The sequence below is a fragment of the Pistacia vera genome, unplaced genomic scaffold (assembly GCF_008641045.1).
Source record: "Pistacia vera cultivar Batoury unplaced genomic scaffold, PisVer_v2 Contig171, whole genome shotgun sequence".
In the NCBI taxonomy this organism is placed as follows: Eukaryota; Viridiplantae; Streptophyta; class Magnoliopsida; order Sapindales; family Anacardiaceae; genus Pistacia; species Pistacia vera.
The window spans coordinates 574021-597991 of record NW_022195801.1 but is presented as its reverse complement, the minus strand read 5'-3'; the positions used below and the strand labels follow the sequence as shown (position 1 = coordinate 597991).

Here is a 23971-nt window from a genome sequence, read left to right as displayed (position 1 = left end):
CAAAATTGGTTTCAATTGCAGCAAAGCTGATTCCAGTTTATTTGTTCATTCATCGGACAATGGCATCATTTATTTACTCTTATACGTGGATGATATTATCATCACAGGCCGCAATGTGTCTCTCCTTGACACTTTCATTAACAAGCTACGACAAGAGTTTTCTATGAAGGATCTTGGCAATCTCAATTATTTTTTGGGCCTAGAAGTTACTCATTCTCAAAAGGAAATTTTCCTCAGTCAAGTGAAGTACGCGAGGGATATCCTTATCCGATCTAATCTCCATGATTCAAAGCCAATTGCAACACCAATGATTGTCTCAAATCATTTAACTACTGATGGTCCTCTCTTTCAACTTATCGATCCCTTGTTGGTGAACTGCAATATCTCACCATTACCAGCCCGGATATTACACATGCAGTAAATTTAGTAAGTCAATTCATGCATGCACCAAGAGAGCAACATTTTCAAGTAGTAAAAAGAATTCTCAGATATGTTAAAGGAACTCTTCATTTCGGACTCAACATCAATCCATCAAGCAATCTCAAAATTTCAGCTTTTTCAGATGCCGATTGGGTTGGTTGCCCAGACACAAGTTGATCAACATCAGGATATGCAATTTTTTTGGGTGACATTTTAATCTCATGGACTTCTAAAAAGTAGTCCACAATATCTCAGTCTTCAGCAGAATCCGAATATAGAGCATTGGCACTCGTTGCAGCTAAAGTTAAATGGTTGTTAAACATTCTTCAAGATTTAAAAATTCAACCAACAGAACCGTGTTGTTACTCTGTGACAACACAAGTGCCATTTTCATGACTCGAAATCCAGTAGCTCAATGAAGGTCCAGGCATATTGATATTGATATTCACTTTGTTAGGGAACTAGTCTGCAGTGGTATATTGAAGACTAAACATGTTCCATCAACCTTGCAAATAGCAGACATATTCACCAAAAGTCCATCAAAACCTTTGTTTCTGCTATTCTGATCCAAGCTTCTTGTGTTGCCAACCACGCTTGATTTGAGGGGGGGTGTTGGCGATAACAGAGCATTATTCTCTGGAGACAATCAAGGCAGCAATCAAACAGAAAATCAATCCAAGCCTTAAGGAGCAATACACGGTAATACAGGCGTTGTACAAATATGTAGGAGTTGATTAGTCGTAAATATAGAATATGTAGATATCTTTCCTTATATAGCTTGTACTACTATTATTAACTTTTAATAGTTTTCTATATAATGAAGAATCCTACGCCATAAGCAATTGCTGTGGTTTCACTATTGTCTCTAAAATCCTTTCAGCATCCACACATTACATCTGTCATGTTTTCTTTACACTTGGATTTCTGTTCTATTATTCGGACAAAAACTGTAATTCTTATTTTAATTCGAAAATGAAACTGATATATATGAACCGCACAGTCATTGCTTTTTGTAAGTTGAATAAGAATATGCCTCTGCAATATTTGTATATATGGGTTCATCATCTCAACGCCTCTAAGGTTTAATAAAATATCCTTCCGTTTCAGTAATAACATAATTTTTTCTGTCGTTGGTGAATCATTAATGTTACATTAGAATTGATAATAGATTTTTGTTATTTAATTATACCTAGGAAGGATAATTGTTGTTAATCTTTTGTGTAATACAATTTTGTTTTGATTTGTTGACTGATTTTATTAATATTAGCCAAAAGAGCTTATTTTAAGATGTAAACACTCTTAAAAAAATTTTATGTTATTTGATTGCATTTCAAAAGCATTTATATGTTTTGAAATAAGTTATTTTATGATTTATAGGAGAAGTTCAAAATTTGAATTTCTTCCATAAACTCTTCATGAGCTTATTTAAAGCGTGGAAATTTGAAAGTATCTTTATTACATTTAATAAATTTGACTTCAATTGTTTTTGTATAACAAAAATCTTTTTGGTAAATTAATACTAGAAAACTCTTATATTTTTCTAACTAAACTACTAACCACTTTCTCATATAAACCATATTTTCATAAGCTCTACTCCATTAAACTCTTCTTCTATTAACTCTATTCAAATGGAACCTTAATTTTTCTCATATTATTATTTTCCTAAAAAAAAAAAAGAAAAAAAAAAAGAGAATTTACAAGGAAATAAATATGAAGTTTTGCATGCTGCTGAAAACGGCACTCATTTCGATTCTCCTAAATATTACCTGCTTTGCATTTAGTAATCTGAATAGACCCTACAATTTTTGCTCTTTCAATGGCACGACCATCAAGATTCAAGAACTTTCCAGTTTCCACCAGAGATGAGATTTTTCTTCTTCATTCAATGCAACCATTCGGTGTTTCTCTCTCTCGATCTCTATATAAACTCCCAAGAGAGAATTCTCTTCTTCAAAAATAAACTGCAGCCATGGCTTCTCAACCTCACCACCTCAGTCTCATCATCATCTTGTTCACCTTGATTTTGGTATTTAAATTTGCATATTCTCGCCCACTTAAATCAAACGTCGCAGAAGAAGATGAATCGGAAAAGATGGTGAATAATAACTTCAATTTGAATAACAACAGCAACAACAAGAAGCAGGAGGCGAAGAAGATGAACCTTAAAGATATGAAAGACTTGCCGTCGTTTCCTCTTCCTGACAACATCCCATTTTTACCTCCATTGCCGAACTTTCCACTGCCGCCTCCGTTGCCAAACTTTCCATTTCCACCGCCACTGCCTCAGTTTCCGTTTCCTCCCAACCCATTTAACATGCCATTGCCACCGTTTCCTTTTACATTTCCATTGCCTCCCTTTCCCTTCAATTCACCTCCTGCTCCGTAAAGTGCTGTCCAAACTCCAAAGAATTAAAAAAGTGAAACAGCTCCGAGTGACTCAGTCATGAAGCTTAATTGACTTCAATTACTACTGCTTTTCTAGCCAGCCTGCCTGGCCTTCTCTTAACTTTCATGGGTAGGTACCATATTGTAATTTTCAAGTTCTTAGTTTTCCTTATTTTTCGTATTAAAAAAAAAAAAAAAAAAAAAACACTATAAATAACAAACTTGATGGAAAGTTGCCTAGAAGACAACTGATGGAAACTACCATTTTACAATTAACTGTTATCTTAAAATTAATAATGATAATAATAAGTACAGTGCCAATGTCTACAATTATATATCAATAGTTAACATGATGGTGATGTAAGATATTTTTCAATGCCTATTATTTATTGGTTTACAAAAACCGAATTGATTGGATAGTTCAATTATGAGAGTTAACTGGTATGACCCTTTTTTATTGTGGTCAAGAGGTTATTTAAGCTTCATATACCTTAGCTACATGAATAATTCTAGGTGCACTAACAAAAAAAATCATACAACTCAAGTATTAATTGACATGATAACCTCTTTTATCGTCACGTCAACTCCCTCAAAAATAAAAAATAAAATTTTTCAATAGTATTTAGATTAGTACAAATTGGTTAATGCACATAATATTATTTTAGCTATATTACTATGTAGGAACGAAGCCAACATTGGTCCCATCCCTTAATTTAAAAAAAAACCCATAATTTTTATAAAATTATATTATACCCTATATATATATCTTTTAATTTAAATTACTGACTTAAATTTTCAACGGTTGATTCACTGCAATCCGAAACACATAGATATTCCCATATATAGCCAATGGTTTTGAAACATAATCTCCAGCACCATTCTCCCTTTCACTATCTTAATTAAAAACAAAGGCTACTATCCCACACTTCGCTTGAGGTTTCAATTTCTGCCATTCACGCCCCAAAGGTTTGAAAAATTAGCCCTAACCTGCCTCCACATTTGGAGAACTATCCAATACCTCCCTTCATTGACCTTAACTAATAAAATTCTTCCCCATGATTTATTTATTTAATCCATTTTATTCTAAAAGTATAAAAAAAACCCCTATCCTTAGAGATATGTTATGATTCCATTAAATTTCAAAATGAAAAGTCTATTATATCTCTCCATCATTTACCAACTTAAAAAATTATTTTTTTATTCCTTCTACATTATTGTTTCTATAAAACTTTAAAATGGTAGAGTAGCTTCCACATAATTTATTATTTATTTTAATTATTTTGGAAGGAAAAGAATTAATTTTTCCATAATTAATTTTTTAATTTATAATTAAATGTTTGTTTATATGTGTTATATAAATGTGTAACCTTCCCTGGAAAAATATAATTATAACTCCAAGGTTGATTTTGTGGTTTTGGATATTTATTGAGTGAAGGATTTAAGAAATTTGTTGAGTTAGTAAGTGATCGAAGGGTAAAATAGACTTTCAATTTTAACATCTAATGGAGCCATAGCACATCATTGGAAAAAAAATAGTATTTTTCATACTTTTAAAATGAAGTGGATGAGTGTGATATTAATCAATCTTATTGGGGGTCAAAAAATAGACCAGTAAAAAAAATCTATCAATTAAGTCGATGAAGTGAGGTATTAGACAATTCTTCCGATGTGAACTTGTGAAGGGAGTTCAAGGCTGATTTTTTATACCTTTGGAGTGTGAGTGAGTAAAACTAAAACCTCGGGGGAGATGTGGGATAATAATCCTAAAAACAACATTACCCTTTTTGACGTAAAAAAAAAAAAACCTCAACCTGAGACTTACCATTAGTTAATAAAAAGGAAAGTAATGTAAGACAGGTTCATCCCTGATTGATAGATTCTCTTTTAACACTTCCATAACCGGCTGGATAATTGTTTATAAATTACCAGTAGTTTCAGCTATTTACTTGCAGCTTTTGCTGAAGGAAGTGTTCCAAACACATCATCCCATAAGGAGGAGGTGATGCCAAATCCTTTGTTCTGGATTCTAAAGTGATGGTTTAAGTGATATTTCTGTAAAAAACAAACATAAACGATTTGTGAAAATATTAATAGGAATATAGGTTCTTTCAAGCAAGGAAGAAAAGAGATATAGTTCAATGAGTTGTTACCTTTAGATGCTTACTAAAACCTTTAGACAGTTTCCCATGGTGTAGGTAATAATGAGTGCAATCGTAAAGTACATATCCCAACAAGCTGCCTCCAAATAGAGCTGGAGTTAGAGATGAAGGTGATATAATCCTAAACAAGGTCCACACCTAGAAGTCACAAAATATGATGATGGAGGATATCATTAGTAATGGGGAAAATGCTCGGTGTTAAGTTGTCATCCCACCAAAAAACTTAAAATAGTACTAGGTTGGACTCGACATTAAATTAGTCAATATGATGATGAAGAATATCGTTAGCAATGGGGAAAATGTCTGGTGTTAAATTGTCATCTCACCAAAAAAGTTTAAGTTAGTAGTAGGTTAGGGCGCAACATTATATTAGTCTATAGACCCCTCACATGAAACTTCGGTAGGACCATAGATCCCCTTCACATGAAACTTGAATAGGACCTAAAAGCTTATGATGCTTAAGCTAGTAGGTTTGCGCTGAACTTTATATTAGTCCAATAGGTTTGGAACATTAGACCTTTAGATATGATATCATGTTAAGTTGTCATCCCACCAAAAAGCTTAATTAGGTGGAATGACAACTTAACACCTAGAGAGAAAAGGAAATAAAGAAAGAATTCCAATCGTGTTATTTTGTTTAGTTAAGTACCAGTGTGGAATAGTCATTAAGCTGCAAAAAGAATTGAACATACTGGCACAGATAGAATTGCAGTCGCAGCAGGAGGGAAAACGAGTCGTAGTCCATCCATAGGGTGCTTGTGATGGCAGCCGTGAATAAGATAATGCAAAGTGTTCCCCCTACACAAATATTTGACCAGCTTTAGCCTGTGACGCTACTTTGTGCAAACACACAAAAGAGGAAGGGAAAGAGCAGACCAGTAGCTTGTTGTCTTCTTATGGAAAACAAAGCGGTGCAAACTGTACTCAAGCAACGTCCAAATGATGACGCCACCAACTACAGAGACGGCTGCCTGAGGAGGAGCAACGCCCATTCGGAGAGAGATGGACACAAACCAACATACAACCGGTAGCCAAACTATTGGAATTACCCACCATCTTGTGCGAGTCAAGAGCTGTTTCAAGTTCAGGAGTAAAAAGGCTTAGGCCAACTCATATACAAATTAAGAGAAGTTATTGGCAAAAGGCAATATCTGAATCATTTAACTCAGAACCACTAATAAATGGAAATGAGGATACAGGATTCTTCAGCGATAGGTTTGAAGAGGGAATCAGGGAACTAATTTATGGACCTCAAAATAGATCAATTCAAGAATTCCTTTCACCATTATATATATTCAGACAATTGACTGACATGAGTTGGACTACTCATTAAATATGCTGTTATCATCAAAAATCATCAGCATTAATATAATTGAACAGATATCAATTAGGCTAGAACAACAAATTATCCCTATTCAAATTTTAAACAGATCCAATAGCAAAATGGAAAAATAAATTCTCAAAAAGAAGCCATTAGCAAAAGAAGTAAGGAAATCGAGCTTAGTAATCATACGTGATAACACCATCCAGGTACCTTGATGATATAATACAGCTATTGAAACTTCTTTATAATTACTGTGTTACCATACAAAACTCAAAATTGACTTAGACATTTAATATGAAATTCCTAAAATCTAGTTCATGAGTCACATTGCTTACTTCTGATCTCTCTTTCTCTCTTTTATTAACATTATTCATCGTCTTTTTGGGGCACAATTAAATACTAAAGTTTATCATTTTCCATAAGGTTGAGTTGAAGAGTAATCATACTATTGCCATTGACCACATTTTGATCAAACGTATTGGCTAAGTGGAAAAAAGTATGCCATTTTTGACATGCGAAAGTAAGCTTAAAATATTTATGGCATTGTTCATATGCATTTTTCTCTTAGTGATACTCATGTATAAGAATTTCCTAGCTGTATGGAACACTTTGAGTACAAGAATTGAAATAACACCTCAAGAAAGTCATTAGCAAAGAATCGTGGGCCTTCCTTGCTAACTATAGGTTTATGAACCCATTCGTCATAAGCTTCTCCAAGATGGCCAACCTGCCAAAAGGGGGGAAAAAAGAAGAAAATTATGGCACAGACCTAACTTAAGAATCAAGTGTCCAAAAACAATTCTCAACTAATCTGGCAATTTAAAAATTCAACTTGAATGCAAGAAGAAATCTAGGAAATGAACTATAAATTTGCATATACAAGAATCATGGGAATGATTAAACAATGTGTATCATATAACAAGGAAAAAGATATGAATAAATACAGTGAGATCAGACCTGGAAAACAAGAGGCTTATTCAAATCAACAGCGAAAGGCTCAGCCTCGGCACCCATCTTAGCAACTTATGACGCGATTGAGCAACTAGACCATCCACAAGCAAAGGAATTAATTCATTAGAACCAAAATAAAACATCATATTGTGCAAATTTATAACACCAAATTCTGCAACAATACAAAAGCAATACGCATCATATTTGAGAATTACCAAATGAAAATATGAATTGAATTACATTCTTTATCATGCCTAATAAAATTGTACAAAAAAACCTAAATGTCTAAACTTCTAAATCAATTCTCACCAACATGGCCTAAATCAAACGTAATTTTCTTATCTAATTTCAACAATAATCAACCAGCAGCTACTAAAACAGAGAATCATATCCTTAAAAAAGAGATAAATAAAAGCAGAAAAGAAAAGGAAAATGTTCATAGAAAACTGAAAAGAACCTTGGAGGCGAAGGATGACCCAGCAGCGAGATGTTGAGGCACCGAAAGGCTTTACAAAAATGATGAATTTCCATTATTATTGTTCTCATGACTCCCATTTTGAGCTGCAAAAGCTTTCGAAATCGCAGGTACACCTCACAAATTATGGTTAACCGCGCATGGCAACCAATAACCATGATTCTTCTTTTTTCGAACTTTGCTCCCAAAGTTGGATTTTTTTTTTTTTACAATTAATATTAAATTTTATTTTACACGTATTGAACGTTATATATATATATATATATATATTTTTTTTTGATTTCCTTCTTAATTGTTCCTTCGGGTGGGTTTATTAATGGTAAAAATATTTTTTCTAATGTGATAAACTTTATGTTTATTTATTTATTTTTGCGCCACCTTACATATATATTATAAGTCCTATGTGTTACATAAATATTCAGTTTAATAATTACAAATGCTTAATTAGTTAAAGATTATTTTTATTTAATTAGGATTAATTCTTAATTCTATTTCTAACTTTTAATTAAGTAAATTAAGCTCAGAAAAATGTTACCATCTGCTTAAGTGGGTCTTAAGGTGAATACTTAATTTTTGTAACAGAAATTGTAGAAAATTGTTTTTCAATATTCTAATGTATATCTAAATGGTAGAGTTAATTTTGTTAACATTAGAAAAGGAACCTCATTTTATCTTATTTTCCTGTTTTTTTTTCTTTAAAATCAGAGTATCTGAGTCAATTTTCGTACATCTAAATTAATCATTCAAGACTTTAAAACTATTAGTTATATAAATGTTTTAATGACTATTTATTAATAACCATAGATATTCGAAAACCATATACAAAACTGACATTTAGATATATTAATTGTCATATGTGTATATACAAATACTCACCAACCTTAGAGACATGCATATACAGAGACTAAAAATTTGGATATAATTGCTTCCACAGCTTGACGATGACATTTGTATGGCAGAGATCTCACCTGTTTTGTTGTATCACAGTCGGCGTAAATTGGAAATGCCGCCATTAATTTTATCTTCATCTCAACTTTGGCCGGCCAAGCATACACTGAACTGAACAAGTACCATCGATTTCGCTATTTATAAATATACAATGTATTTAAGCAGACTGCGGCCATCAAGTTCTTGGTGATTAAGCATGACCGTTTCCAACATCTTCTTCCTTCTGTTCATCATCTTCTACCTCTTCATTCACAACTAATTAAACCCATCTGCAAAATGTCTACAGAAAAATCTTGATCGAGATTAATTAGTGTGGGTTACTCTCCTTCTTTACTGTATGATTATTAATTTCTTCTTAATTAAGTATAGGGTTTCTTGGAACTTCTTTCTCTAGCTAACTCAGACATGATTTTGGAATTTTTGTAGGAGCTCAAGTTTCTGCAGCAACAGAGCATGTAGCTTTGCAATTAGAATATTTGGTGTTATCTTTGAGGGTTAAAATTAATATTTATTAGCAGATGAATATGTTGTAGACATAATTTTGAAGAAATTTTATGAAGAATGTGATTACCCATTGATTGATCAATGATCTTGTAAACCCCTTAATCATTCATTCGATTATCCAATTATCAAATTATCAGCCATTTTACGCTCAACTATAATCTCGTTCTTAATTATCTATAAAATGATTATCCATAACTATATAAACTTTACCAAACCGTATATATACACACACATGGATCGCAAAAAACTGAAAAAACTTACATGAGATAGTCTTCCAACCTTATTATATTTATGTAGTGAGACCACCCAATAAAATATTGTCATGTATTAATAAAGTATTTTAATTTAATTTCATTTTCCAAGTCTCTTTATCTCAAATATATAAATTTAAAAAAACTATAATTTTTCTTTTACGGGAGTCATTAATGTCAGGCCGGCCACCACTCATCATCACCATGTAAGTTACGGTTTATTTACAACTTCCCATTTACATTACAGTTTTATTTTGTGGCCCATTATCCCTCGCAACTTCCCATCAGTTATTGGTGGTAACCACCTTTTATATAACTTCTTTTTATTTGATGGAAAAGAAAAAATAGACTGCGTGATTTTTTTATTTTTATTTTTATTTTTACGTAAACTAAATTACAGAGAGGGTCATTAGTCTGTCTAAAAGAAAGTCTATAGCTTCTCCATCGATGAATAGATTACTTAGAATTTGATTACTATGGCTGTCGGTTTGTTATTGGGCTTCCGCTTTTGGTTTATTAAATTAATGGTATTGCTCACACACTAAGCTCAACCTGAGCATTGTGAGAAGCATTGCAGAGATATATTTAAGATTTTGAAAGGATGCATGGCAAAATAATCACACGGTTCTAAGCGCTTGCCATTCAGATATGAAAACGCTTCTATATGCTTTTTGGCTATTAAACTACAAATGAAAAGTCTCCCTCCTGAACACAAGTTAAACTACTTGATAATAGAAAAATCGAAGGGAATGACTGATGATGTCTGTCGGCCGGTTGATGGCTGTTGGATAATGACAAATTAATTGAAGCTGAACGGTGATCAAGAAACTGAAGAATAACAGTAAATTGATAGGTAATCGAGAATGGTGAGTTGAGAGTAAATAGAAGAACTGCAAAAGAATAATTTGTTTAGAGGTTGGAAGAAAGAAAGAAATAATCTAACTTTAACAAAAAAAAGTTGGGGTTTTAACTTATCTTCCAATCGATACACATGACAATATTTTATTGGATGATATCACTATGTCATCATAAGGTGGTGAGACTTTCCAATGAAAGTTTTTCTCAAAGTGCGCAAATTTAATGGAATTGTCTAGCAAGACTTCTAGAAATATCAGACCTTAAGGTCTTATTATAACACGGATTTTTATTTTCAAGCCCAAAAATACACTGCTGAAGGCTGAAGCTGATAAATCATAGATTTGTAAAGCCTTAATATATTAATCTTGATCAATTAAAGCATTGCTGGTAAGTTACACAAGAATTCCCAAACAAATTAATAATATGTAAATTAACTCAAAACAAAAGCAAAATCAATTAATACAAATTAATATATAGTATCACACACACAAAATAACACATGCATCAATACAGAAAAGGTAATTCTTCTGGGGTTCGTTATTTTCAGTCCACTAAAAGTTTGCTTGAAGCTGATCAATCACACTCTTGTCAATCTGGAAAGCCTTAGCCAGAATATCATTACCAATGGAGGGATTTGATCCGAAAACGGCCTTGGCGACGGTGATTACACCAGGGTTTTGGCTACTCAAGGAAGAGATTGAAACTGCACTTCCATTCCCCACATTTCTTTGGAAGTGAGGAAGTCCTACTGGGAACACAAACACATCACCCTTTTCAAGCACCTTTGTGATGAGTCTGTTATCAGGATTTGAAGTCACAAAACCAACAAAGAGAGTGCCTTCCAAGACAGTTAGAATCTCGGTGGCTCGAGGGTGAAAGTGAGGAGCACTGAGGCCCCATGGTGCGTAGTCAATACGAGCCATTGAAATACCAAGGGTGTTCAGTCCAGGAATTTGACCCACAAGCACAGGGGTCACAATAGACCCAGTTGGGTTCGATGTGTTGCCCGTTACATGGAGTCCACTGAAGGAAAAATGATTGGCTTGTACAAGTTTTGAGTCCAAGCAGGCTAGGCCGTTAATAAATCAGTGATGGATCCACAAAGGCCGATCGAAGGTGTAATTACGTGGATCGAGGGTCGATCCGAAGATGCAAATCTGTGGATCGAGCAAGTCGATCCGAATGTGTAATAAACATTTGATCGAGCACGGTCGATCTGAGATGAAATTAGTGGATCGAGCAGGGTTGATCCGAAGGTGTGATTATGTGGATCGAGTAGGGTCGATATGAAGATGAAATCCGTGGATCGACCAGGGCGATTGAAGGTGTAAATCCGTTGGATCGAGCAAGGTCGATCTGGAGGTATAAATCCGTGGATCAAGCAAGGTCGATCGAAGGTGTAACAAACATTTGATCGAGCAGGGTCGATCTGAAGATGCAAATCCATGGATCGAGTAGAGGTCGATCCGAAGGTGCAATTACGTGGATCGATTGGGTCGATTTGAAGAGCAAATCCATGGATCGAGCAAGGTCGATCCGAAGATGTAATAAACATTTGATCGAGCAGGGTCGATCTGAAGATGTAAATTCGTGGATCGAGCAGGGTCGATCCGAAGGTGTATTACGTGGATCGAGTAGGGTCGATTGAAGATGCAAATCCATGGATCGACCAGGGCCGATTCGAAGGGTAATTACGGGGATCGAGTGGTCGATTCGAAGATGCAATCCGTGGATCGAGCAGAGCCGATCCGAAGTGTGAAAGCTCATGAATCTGGCAAGGCTGATTTGAAGGTGTCAATTGCTGAATAATGCTCATTAAATTCAGGTCGTGATACCAACTGTTATGAAGGCAGTGGATGAGCCCACACATCATTTTTAAATAAAAAATGAAAACAAACAAATATTTATATGATTCACTTAAAGTAGTAGCATGTAGGATGGATTGCGTTCCAACTGTTGCTGTGTCTTTGCCTTGGAATAGGCACCTTCCCTACTTCTTTGGTGACCTTGTAGGGCCTACAATCGATCTAAGCTCTGGCCTCGTCATTCTTCATTCAATCATACCTAGCGTGAATTGCCTGATTCATCTCATTTCCTCCCACATTTTGAATCGTTGCTTGGCAAGACGTCTTTCATCGTGGTGCAACCTAGCTTCGTTAGTTCTTTGTATAGTTCACATCAAGGAGGAGACCATTTTTGAAGGCGTTACGTGTGTCTCAAGTTACAGGAAATGATGGAAATCTCCTCTTTGTTGATATGGACATACTCTTCAGTAGCTCTTCCCTCCTCTGATGTACTTGTTATATGATGCCGACAGCTTCTCGAGTTTCTGCTGCTAGCGAACTGCTCACAAAGTTGTCGGTAGCTGAGCGAATGAGTCGATGGAATCATTCGGGAGATTTGTGTACCACTGGAGTGCTGGACTGGATAGCTTGAACCAAAACTTTGCACATGCAGGCTTCCCTCAGTGCTCAAGGTATTGAGACAGTGAACATCCGCAGCTTGTACGAGGCTATGTGATCATCTGGGCGGTTGTGCCGTCGTAGGGTTTCATGCTGGGAATAGTAAACTTCTGGGGCATGTCAGCTAGGGCAATCTCGTCCACAAAGGGTGAATCCGCAAACAGTGAGGCCTGCTCTTCTTGGTTAGGACCGGCATATATTAGATACGCTCATCATGCTCTAAATCAGCCAGCCTCTTGGCATACCTATTCCATAGGAGAGGGGGATACCACTAAGTTGTGTTTGACCGGGTCAACCATTGCATTGGTCCTTGCATATCCGTTGGGTCATCCTTTGTGGTGTAGTCTGGTGGATCATTCCTTCGTGCACACCCTGGTAGCCTGGATCTCTGTTATTCCTTCCGTTCGGATGACTCCCATGGTAACTGATCTGGTGTTTCACCAACATGAATGGTAGGGGGGTTGTTCATATTTGTTCGGTCCGTCAGGATGGGTGGGCTCGAGTGTTATAGTTTGGTTGGGTTAGCCGTTCAACCTGTGAGGGTAAGCGCCGAATGTGTTTATGCGGGATGGTTGACTGGATGTGAGGTTGGATGGTAAGAATGGGTTGGTCTTGCAGGTGTGGGCTCTCTGTCTCTTGGGCGTCTTGACTCGAGACTTGGGTGGATCGGATGAATGTGGTTTTGTTGGCAGATCCTTTCACCATGAGTCAGGATCGAGTTGTCAACCACCGATGAACTTAATAGACGTGGTTTTACCGAAGGCTGAGGGTCTGTGCTCTGGGTTTTGGAGAGGAGCACGGATGGAACTGAGGCGCGGACGATTAGAGGCACTGGCAAGGCAGAAGCTCCAGATATAGAAAGACTCCGCTTCTCTTTAAGAGACTGGTTTCAGCCTTGATGGATGCGTTTCGCTCTGGAGTGCATATTTCTCGGGCCAGTACAGCATCTTGTCTAAAGTTTGTGCATGAGAGTGATCAGAGCCTAGTCTAGCCGAGGCCGAGTTAGAGTTGTCCGAGGGTCAACCATGGAAAATATCTCTACGTAGCAAGGTTCGTCGAGTGAATGATTACTAAAGGCCCCACAGTGGGCGCCAAACTGTAGAGTAAAAATCTACCTGTACGAAAGGGGGGTCTGATCCCGTGAGGTTGAGGCCACTAGCGATCCGCTGACGCCTGCAACGTAGAGAAAAGTGTGAAGCGAACAGAAAACATCAAGGTGGTGTTTGTGAGGCTCCAACGCCAAGTTAGCAAGATGAAAGAGGCTAGTATAGTGAGGGCTAGGAGTAGAGCGTAACGGAAGTCTAGTCGGGGACTATGATACGACAGTGATGTGAAGCTCCTAAGTAGGAGCTTGGTGTGAAAGTGTAATGTAATCTAATCTCCTTGTGAAGAGCTGGCCTCTGCTTATATGTGATGTTGGTCTCCCAGTCCGGTGGGAGTAGGAGTCTTAGTGTGACTTTGATTCAACCTAAAGGAATTAGGGCGGTGGTGAGCTGTCTTACCAGTGTTCGAATAGGAAGGTGATCCCGAACAGGAAAGTACTCGAGTAGGAAAGTAACCGAATAGGAAGGTGACCTCGAATAGGAGACGATCCGATGGAAGAGAAAGTGATTGTGGTGCCGTGGGCTCTGAACTTGCTCATAGGTCCAAGAAGTGAACTGGGATTTGGAGGCTCGGACCCGATGGTTTGGGCCGATGTATCTTGTATCAAATGGCCTAATTCGGATGGGGCCGCATGGGATTGGGCCTGGTCTCTTCCTCATTCAGTCCTGTTCTCCTATTTGGGCCAAGGACGATTTTTGGCCCTAAACATGGGGTCCCTTTATAAAATAAGATTTTATTGGGCTTTGAAGTGAAAAATAAATAATTGCAAAATTGCCCAAGTATATATAAATGCAAAAGGTTGCATTTTTGTTCATAACACACATTGTTCACTCAAAGCAAAACCAAAACTCTCTCTAAAAGCCACGACCACTCTCTAAACCTCTCAAGGTGGTGTTAAAGTGTGGAGGTCTCATTACTTTGAGGCTGATCTTCATCAATCCAAAGCAAAGGAGTAGGTATAATCCCTTTTCCAAGCTTTGTTTGAAAACCGGTTTTTAGAATCCATGCTTTCATGCTTTCATTCTCCATCTCCACCACTCTTCATGCATGCTGAATCTTTCAGAATAGGAAAGTGATCTGTGGGTGCCGTGGGCTCTAGACTTGCTCATAGGTCCAAGAAGTAAACTAGGATTTGGAGGCTTGGACCCGATGGTTTGGGCCGACTGTATCTTGTATCAAATAGGCCTATTTCGGATGGGGCCGTATCGGGATTGGGCCTGGTCTCTTCCTCATTCAGTCATGTTCTCCTATTTGGGCCAAGGACGATTTTTGGCCTTAACATTTTGCCCCACACTTTCTGAGTTAAGTTTTTCTTAAGTCAGAGAGTAGGAAGCAATCGAGGCGCTCTCGGTCTCCCTTCTTGGACGGTCGATTGTCGGCGTAGCTGACCAATTTGATGTAGGTGATTCGTAGTCAAGGGTTGCTCGGTATCAAAGCTGATCCAGAATGTGTAATCACCCTAAGAGGGTGTGCTCGATCGATCTGAAGGGTCGAAGCATTGAGATAATGAGGCTTCTAGGGCTCACGTGCTCGTTCGGTGTGTCCTACCGACTGGAGAAGTGAACTAAAATCCCATGACAAGGGTATCCACTTGGCCTGCCAGGTTGAATGAGTTGGAGACGATGTTAAATTAAAGGTTTGTTCGGTTGGGGTACTCGGGTGATCGAGTGGGATGGAATCGGCTCGACTGGCTTGTTGGATCGTAAGACTTGCGCTTGTGATTCCATGACGCTCTTTACTGGATGCCAAAGGGCAAAGCAAAATGCATAAACATTTGACCCATGGCTGCCCACTCGTCCGCTATGGAAGACCGAATGGGCGAGGCCCCTTAGCTTGATCGCCTCGAGGGTGAACAAGTGCTAGATTGCTCCTAGCCAATCGCCCCGACTGGGAGAATCTCCTAGACGTGAAGCATGGGAGTGTCAGCTTCGTTGCGGGAGCCAACCTGTTACAATATGCTGGCTCGGTCGGGTAGGAAGAGCGATTGAATCTTTAGATAGGTTAAGTCTGTGTGTTGATCGGTGGCATAGGGTGGGATGAGTGGTGATAGTCAAAGTTTGAAAAGACCGGGTCGGTCGGTCGATCGGTGGCATAGGGAGAGTGGTAATCCAATACTTGGTTCCTAGGGAGTGAGGATGGTGGAGTTCAGTCGGTCGGTCGGCTAGGTAGAGTGGAGATCTAATACTTGGTTCTTGGGAGTGAGGATGGTGGAGTTGAGTCGGTCGGTCGGGTAGAGTGGAAATCCAATACTTGGTTCCTGGGAGTGAGGATGGTGGAGTTCAGTCGGTCGGTCGGTCGGGTGGAGTAGAGATCCAATACTTGATTCTTGGGGAGTGAGGCTGGTGGAGTTGAGTCGGTCGGTTGGTCGGGTAGAGTGGACATCCAATACTTGGTTCGTGGGGAGTGAGGATGGTGGAGTTAAGTCGGTCGGGTTGAATGGAGATCCAATACTTTGTTCTTGGGGAGTGAGGATGGTGGAGTTGAGTCGGTTGGTCGGTCAGGTAGAGTGGAGGTCCAATACTTGGTTCCTGGGGAGTGAGGATGATGGAATTGTGTCGGTCGGTCGGTCGGGTAGAGTGGACATCCAATACTTGGTTCTTGGGGAGTGAGGATGGTAGAGTTGAGTCGGTCGGTCGGTCGGTCGGGTAGAGTGGAGGTCCAATACTTGGTTCCTGGGGAGTGAGGATGGTGGAGTTGAGTCGTATGCTTGTGTTCTGATTTTGGTGCAACCCAGTGGCTGAGCCATGTGAACTCTCTGTTAGGTTGGGTGGATGACTTGTCGATTTTGAGGTGTAGGAATCCTTCACTCGGTCTGGCCGACTGAATGTGTAGCTTCATGAACCGGGCAGGGCCGATCAAAGGTGTGGATCCACGAATCGGGCAAGCCGATCTGGAGATGAAACTGTGGATCGAGCAGGGTCGATTCGAAGATGTAAATTCGTGGATCGGGCAAGGTCGATCCGAATGTGTAAATTTGTGGGTCGAGCAGAGTCGACCCGAAGGTGTAAAAAATCCGTAAATCGAGTAGGGTCGATCTGAGATGCAAATCCGTGGATCGAGCAAGGTTGATCTAAAGGTGTAAATCCATAGGATTGAGCAGGGTCGATCTAAAGGTGTAAATCTGTGAATCGAGCAGGGTCGATCCGAAGGTGTAACAAACATTTGATCGAGCAAGGTCGATCTGAAGATGTAAATCCGTGGATCAACCAAGGCCGATCCGAAGGTGTAATTACGTGGATCGAGCAGGGTCGATCCGAAGATGCAAATCTGTGGATCGAGCAAGGTCGATCCGAATGTGTAATAAACATTTGATCGAGCACGGTCGATCTGAAGATGTAAATTAGTGGATCGAGCAGGGTTGATCCGAAGGTGTGATTATGTGGATCGAGTAGGGTCGATATGAAGATGCAAATCCGTGGATCGACCAGGGCCGATCTGAAGGTGTAAATCCGTTGGATCGAGCAAGGTCGATCTGGAGGTATAAATCCGTGGATCAAGCAAGGTCGATCCGAAGGTGTAACAAACATTTGATCGAGCAGGGTCGATCTGAAGATGCAAATCCATGGATCGAGTAGAGTCGATCCGAAGGTGCAATTACGTGGATCGATTAGGGTCGATTTGAAGATGCAAATCCATGGATCGAGCAAGGTCGATCCGAAGATGTAATAAACATTTGATCGAGCAGGGTCGATCTGAAGATGTAAATTCGTGGATCGAGCAGGGTCGATCCGAAGGTGTATTACGTGGATCGAGTAGGGTCGATCTGAAGATGCAAATCCATGGATCGACCAGGGCCGATTCGAAGGTGTAATTACGTGGATCGAGTAGGGTCGATTCGAAGATGCAAATCCGTGGATCGAGCAGAGCCGATCCGAAGTGTGAAAGCTCATGAATCTGGCAAGGCTGATTTGAAGGTGTCAATTGCTGAATAATGCTTCATTAAATTCAGGTCGTGATACCAACTGTCTATGAAGGCAGTGGATGAGCCCACACATCATTTTTAAATAAAAAATGAAAAGACAACAAATATTTATATTGATTTCACTTAAAAGTAGTAGCATGTAGGATGGATTGCGTTCCAACTGTTGCTGATGTCTTTGCCTTTGGAATAGGCACCCTTCCCTACTTCTTTGGTGACCTTGTAGGGCCTACAATCGATCTAAGCTCTGGCCTCCTGTCATTCTGCATTCAATCATACCTAGCGTGAATTGCCTGATTCATCTCATCTTCCTCCCACCTTATTTGAATCGTTGCTCTGGCCAAGACGTCTTTCATCGTGGTGCAACCTAGCTTCGTTAGTTCTTTGTATAGTTCACCATCAAGGAGGAGACCATTTTTGAAGGCGTCTACGGTTGTCTCAAGGTTACAGGAAATGATGGAAATCTCCTCTTTGTTGAATCTGCTGACATACTCTCTCAGTAGCTCTTCCCTCCTCTGATGTACTCTGTATAGATTGACCGACAGCTTCTCGAGTTTCTTGCTGCTAGCGAACTGCTCCACAAAGTTGTCGGTGAGCTGAGCGAATGAGTCGATGGAATCATTCGGGAGATTTGTGTACCACTGGAGTGCTGGACTGGATAAGCTTGAACCAAAACTCTTGCACATGCAGGCTTCCCTCAGTGCTCAAGGTATTGAGACAGTGAACATCCGCAGCTTGTACGAGGCTATGTGATCATCTGGGTCGGTTGTGCCGTCGTAGGGTTTCATGCTGGGAATAGTAAACTTCTGGGGCATGTCAGCTAGGGCAATCTCGTCCACAAAGGGTGAATCCGCATAACAGTGAGGCCTGCTCTTCTTGGTTAGGACCGGCATTCCTAAGATACGCCTCATCACTGCCTCTACATCAGCCAGCCTCTTGGCCAGTACCTATTCCATAGGAGAGGGGGATACCACTAAGTCATTGTGTTTGACCGGGTCAACCATTGCATTGGTCCTTGGCATATTCCGTTGGGTCATCCTTTGTGGTGTAGTCTGGTGGATCATTCCTTCGTGCACACCCTGGTAGCCTGGATCTCTGTTTATTCCTTCCGTTCGGATGACTCCCATGGTAACTGATCTGGTGTTTCACCCAACATGAATGGTCAGGGGGGTTGTTTCATATTTGTTCGGTCCGTCAGGATGGGTGGGCTCGAGTGTTATAGTTTGGTTGGGTTAGCCGTTCAACCTGTGAGGGTAAGCCGAGCCGAATGGTGTTTATGCGGGGATGGTTGACTGGATGTGAGGTTGGATGGTAAGAATGGGTTGGTCTTGCAGGTGTGGGCTCTCTGTCTCTTGGGCGTCTTGATCTCGAGACTTGGGTGGATCGGATGAATGTGGTTTTGTTGGCAGATCCTTTCCACCATGAGTCAGGATCGAGTTGTCAACCACCGATGAACTTAATAGACGTGGCCTTTTACCGAAGGCTGAGGGTCTGTGCTCTGGGTTTTGGAGAGGATGCACGGATGGAACTGAGGCGCGGAATCGATTAGGAGGTACCTGGCAAGGCAGAAGCTCCAGATCATAGAACTGACTCGCCTTCTCTTTAAGAGACTGGTTTTCAGCCTTGATGGATGCGTTTTCGCTCTGGAGTGCATTATTCTCGGCTTCCAGTACAGCCATCTTGTCTAAAGTTTGTTGCATGAGAGTGATCAGAGCCTCTAGTCTAGCCTCGAGGCCGGAGTTAGAGTTGTCCGAAGGGTCAACCATGGAAAATATCTCTACGTAGCAAGGTTCGTCGAGCTGAATGATTACTAAAGGCCCCACAGTGGGCGCCAAACTGTAGACGTAAAAATCTACCTGTACGAAAGGGGGGTCTGATCCCGTGAGGTTGAGGCCACTAGCGATCCGCTGCACCTGCACACGTAGAGAAACAAGTGTGAAGCGAACAGAAAACATCAAGGTGGTGTTTGCTGTAGGCACTCCAACGCTCAAGTTAGCAAGACTGAAAGAGGCTAGTATAGTGAGGGCTAGGAGTAGAGACGTAACCGGAAGTCTAGTCGGGGACTATGACTACGACAGTGATGTGAAGCTCTCAAGTAGGAGCTTCGGGTGTGAAAGTGTAATGTAATCTAATCTCCCTTGTGAAAGAGCTGGCCTCTGCTTATATAGTGACTGTCTGGTCTCCCAGTCCTGGTGGGAGTAGGAGTCTTAGTGTGACTTTGATTCAAACCCTAAAGGAATTAGGGCGGTGGTGAGCTGTCTTACCAGTGTTCGAATAGGAAGGTGATCCCGAACAGGAAAGTAACCTCGAGTAGGAAAGTAACCTGAATAGGAAGGTGACCTCGAATAGGAGACCGATCTGGAATAGGAAAGTGATCTGTGGGTGCCGTGGGCTCTGAACTTGCTCATAGGTCCAAGAAGTGAACTGGGATTTGGAGGCTCGGACCCGATGGTTTGGGCCGACTGTATCTTGTATCAAATGGGCCTAATTCGGATGGGGCCGCATTGGGATTGGGCCTGGTCTCTTCCTCATTCAGTCCTGTTCTCCTATTTGGGCCAAGGACGATTTTTGGCCCTAACAATAGGTAATCGAGAATGGTGACTTGAGAGTAAGTAGAAGAACTTGTAAGAGAATAATTTGTTTAGAGGTTGGAAGAAAGAAATAAATAATCTAACTTTAAAAAAAAGTTAGGGTTTTAACTTGTCTTCCAATCGATACACATGACAATATTTTATTTGATGATATCACTATGTCATCATAAAGTGGTGAGACTGTCCGATAGAAGTTTTTCTCAAAGTACCCAAATTTAATGGAATTTTCTAGCAAGACTTCTGGAAATATCAGACCTTAAGGTCTTATTAATTCATGGATTTTTATTTTCAAGCCCAAAAGTACTCTGCTGAAGCTGATAAATCATAGATTTGTAAAGCCTTAATATATTAATCTTGATCAATTAAAGCATTGCTGGTAAGTTACACAAGAATTCCCAAACAAAATAATAATATGTAAATGAACTCAAAACAAAAGCAAATTCAATTAATACAAATTAATATATAGTATCACACACACAAAATAACACATGCATCAATACAGAAAAGGTAATTCTTCTGGAGTTCGTTATTTTCAGTCCACTAAAGGTTTGCTTGAAGCTGATCAATCACACTCTTGTCAATCTGGAAAGCCTTAGCCAGAATATCATCAGCAATGGAGGGATTTGATCCGAAAACGGCCTTGGCGACGGTGATTACACCAGGGTTTTGGCTACTCAAGGAAGAGATTGAAACTGCACTTCCATTCCCCACATTTCTTTGGAAGTGAGGAAGTCCTACTGGGAACACAAACACATCACCCTTTTCAAGCACCTTTGTGATGAGTCTGTTATCAGGATTTGAAGTCACAAAACCAACAAAGAGAGTGCCTTCCAAGACAGTTAGAATCTCGGTGGCTCGAGGGTGAAAGTGAGGAGCACTGAGGCCCCATGGTGCGTAGTCAATACGAGCCATTGAAATACCAAGGGTGTTAAGTCCAGGAATTTGACCCACAAGCACAGGGGTCACAATAGACCCAGTTGGGTTCGATGTGTTGCCCGTTACATGGAGTCCACTGAAGGAAAAATGATTGGCTTGTACAAGTTTTGAGTCCAAGCAGGCTAGGCCGTTAACTCTTGCTGCCATCACACAAAATTTATTAATATATCAAGCAAGTGAATATAAACAAAATCAATCACTACATACAAAAGTATTTTATGGGACCTTTTTATACAATGGTATTAAAATCCTATCGTAAAAAATAGTTTTATGATTCCTTATACGACAATAATTGTTTCTAGGTGTAAAAGAGTATTTATATAAGACTGGAAGCACAACTGTCATAAAAACCAAAGACCATGTATGACTGAGTAGCCCATTCGTATATAACACAAGCCAAAACTATATAATTAAAATTGAAACATATATTAATAATCTAGAGATCGAAGTCCTCACTTGAGCTAGTAGTGTCAGCAACGCAGAAATCTTGCAAAGGACTAGGTTCATATGCGATGGCCAGAGTGCAAGTGATAGCTAGCAGACCGAGTAAGAGAACGATCTTAGCCATTTCAGTTTTTCCTGACCTTTCAAGAAATGGAAGATAGTAAAAGAAAATTACTATTAATTAATGGAGTTGGAGTGGTGAAGCTGGAACATCATGAATTCTCTATATATAGACGAAGTAGAAGTGGTTACAAATTTTAATGCATATATTATCTGAAGAGAGAATACGTCAATGATAAAGAAAGCAACCGTTTGCATATTCCTTAAATGTTGAAGAAGTCTTTAGTCCAACCGGACTGCATATAGAAGACACATACCTTCAATCCAAATGTTCAATTTTCAAGCAGTTAGTCTTCTTATTTGTATTTATGTGGCATCTATATAATTTAGCATCGATTCTACGTACTTGGGAGAGTTTATCTGTCTGACAAGAGGTAATTAATTACAAAATGTGAAACATTAATTACTTTTAGGAGTTCGATCAATGGAAATATGGAACAAACCAAATAAATCTTATATCTTCCTCTATAACAACTGAAATCGTTTGAAGTAAAATGAAAAGATTTCTTTCTATTTCTGATTTTGTGACTAGCAGCAAGGCCGCTAAATGTTACTACTGGACAATGATTAGTAGCTTATACATAAAATATGATCATCTGACCGAATCAAAACTGAAATGGGATCAATAATACATGATTAAAGGGAAAAACCTATTTCCAAAACTAAAAATTGGAATTTTGTAATTACGACAAATTAATAGCACTTTGAGGCCTGTTATGTATTATACACAAAAAGATTCTTATCCATAAACCGCTCTCATTAAGTTTAATTAAGTTTGGAGACTATTTCAACACGCTACAAGCTTAGTCGGCATCTGAATCTTTTCTACCTGATTAGGACTTGAATCTTTATCTATTTTAGTATGTCTCAGCTACTTCTACTTTGTATAAATAGACTTCCAAGCAATTGAAGCTTCAGCTCCTTACTCATGATCCCTTCATTTCTTTAATTGCTTTAAAAGAGAAATCAAAATGGCCAAGAACAAAAACTTATATCAGGTCTGGTCAATGTTAAATATTGCAATGCTCCCACTGTACTTCTATGAAGACTAGGGTCTTCAAACAAGGGATTGTCAGTGGAAAAGAGTTTTGTTCCAACAGCCATGGGGGTTGGACAAGCATATGATTCAAGCATTCTTGTCTTGGAAAGTAAATCAATCACATACTTTGTTTGCCTAAGATGAATTCCTTGTGATGTTCTAGTGGCTTCTAACTCTAGAAAATATTTGATTGACCCAAAAGCCTTTAGTGAGAAATGATAACTCAGGTCCTATAGAAGTTGAAGGATGAACGGATATTTGGATCTAGTGATGAGTATATATATCATCTACATAGATGAGAACATAGGTGACTTGAGCTTCATTTTTGAGTATGAAGAGGCTGGAATTAGATATGGAATTTTGAAATCCTTTTGTCAAGAGTGCCTCTTTCAACTTGTCAAACCAAGCTCTTTGAGCTTGTTTGAGACCATAAAGAGCCTTGTTAAGCTTGCATGCATGAGATGGAAACCGAGGACACTCAAATCCTTTTGGTTGCTTCATAAACATAGTCTCATTCAGAGTGCCATTAAGGAAGGCATTATTGACATCGATTTGTTGGATGTCCCAATTATGTGTGATAGCTAGGGTAAGAACAATTCTGATGGTTGAGGGTTTAATAACTAGGCTGAAAGCTTCAAAGAAATCCAGGCCAGGTGTTTGTTGAAATCCTTTGACAACCAACCTAGCCTTGCATTTTTGTAAGGATCCATCAGCATGAAATTTGGCTCTAAACACCTGTTTATTCCTAACAATGTTTATATCCGAACCCTTAGGTACTAATGTCCAAGTATTGTTCCTAACAAGGGCATCAAACTGACTTTGCATGGCTTCTTGCCAAGTTTCATTAGCTAATGCTTCTTTCACTGTGGAAGGTTTAGTATGAATTTATATATGACCAGAAGTTAGAAGAGCAGTTTTCATGTTATCTGTTGCCTTTGCTTTAGTGACCATAGGGTGCTGGTTCTTAGCACCTTGAGAATCAGCCGATAGAATAAGAAATTATGAAGAGTCTAAATCAACTACAAGTGAACATGTGGGAAGTTTGTGAGTGGTATTTAGGAATGATGTATTTGAAAATTGA

General features: G+C 39.2%; 4 protein-coding genes across 5 annotated transcripts; all 4 read right to left on the bottom strand.

Annotated features, from left to right (window-relative positions):
• Positions 1-2491: 2491 nt before the first annotated feature.
• On the bottom strand, positions 2492-7834 carry LOC116125780 (dihydroceramide fatty acyl 2-hydroxylase FAH2-like). 2 transcript variants are annotated; one of them, XR_004127387.1, is made up of 8 exons: positions 7697-7834; positions 7246-7330; positions 6923-7015; positions 5841-6037; positions 5657-5762; positions 4956-5102; positions 4628-4857; positions 2492-2810 (listed from the first exon to the last, which is right to left on the bottom strand). XR_004127387.1 is itself a non-coding variant. In XM_031411495.1 (7 exons), the coding sequence occupies exons 2-7, from the start codon at positions 7300-7302 to the stop codon at positions 4744-4746; spliced, it is 714 nt and encodes a 237-aa protein (XP_031267355.1). In that variant the 5' UTR covers positions 7303-7330; positions 7697-7834; the 3' UTR covers positions 4148-4743. The 2 variants fall into 2 exon arrangements, 1 of the variants encoding a protein (XP_031267355.1); XM_031411495.1 differs by lacking the exon at positions 2492-2810 and having other exon boundaries at positions 4148-4857.
• Positions 7835-10826: 2992 nt separating this feature from the next.
• LOC116125799 (putative germin-like protein 2-3) lies at positions 10827-11354 on the bottom strand (the record flags this gene model as incomplete). Its single annotated transcript, XM_031411511.1, has 1 exon — positions 10827-11354. A coding segment is annotated over one exon (528 nt), but the record flags the coding sequence as incomplete, so codon positions are not given.
• A 6675-nt stretch (positions 11355-18029) lies between these two features.
• Positions 18030-18446, bottom strand: LOC116125798. Its single transcript, XM_031411510.1, has one exon. It carries the CDS (start codon positions 18444-18446, stop codon positions 18030-18032), a length of 417 nt encoding a protein of 138 aa, XP_031267370.1.
• A 2433-nt stretch (positions 18447-20879) lies between these two features.
• Positions 20880-21916, bottom strand: LOC116125751 (putative germin-like protein 2-1). Its single transcript, XM_031411467.1, has 2 exons — positions 21744-21916; positions 20880-21427 (listed from the first exon to the last, which is right to left on the bottom strand). The coding sequence occupies exons 1-2, from the start codon at positions 21853-21855 to the stop codon at positions 20892-20894; spliced, it is 648 nt and encodes a 215-aa protein (XP_031267327.1). The 5' UTR covers positions 21856-21916; the 3' UTR covers positions 20880-20891.
• Positions 21917-23971: the final 2055 nt, after the last annotated feature.

Bases quoted from the DNA above. Each gene is read 5' to 3' on its own strand.
- LOC116125780 (XM_031411495.1), bottom strand. From the start codon at position 7,302: ATGGGTGCCGAGGCTGAGCCTTTCGCTGTTGATTTGAATAAGCCTCTT. The intron at 7,016-7,245 runs GTCTGATCTCAC...CCCTTTTGGCAG, and splicing joins ATAAGCCTCTTGTTTTCCAG to GTTGGCCATCTTGGAGAAGC. The intron at 6,038-6,922 runs GTGTTATTTCAA...AACTTGAAACAG, and splicing joins TTGCTAATGACTTTCTTGAG to CTCTTGACTCGCACAAGATG.
- LOC116125798 (XM_031411510.1), bottom strand. From the start codon at position 18,446: ATGTGCAAGAGTTTTGGTTCAAGCTTATCCAGTCCAGCACTCCAGTGG.
- LOC116125751 (XM_031411467.1), bottom strand. From the start codon at position 21,855: ATGGCTAAGATCGTTCTCTTACTCGGTCTGCTAGCTATCACTTGCACT. The intron at 21,428-21,743 runs GTGAGGACTTCG...GTGTGATGGCAG, and splicing joins TGCTGACACTACTAGCTCAA to CAAGAGTTAACGGCCTAGCC.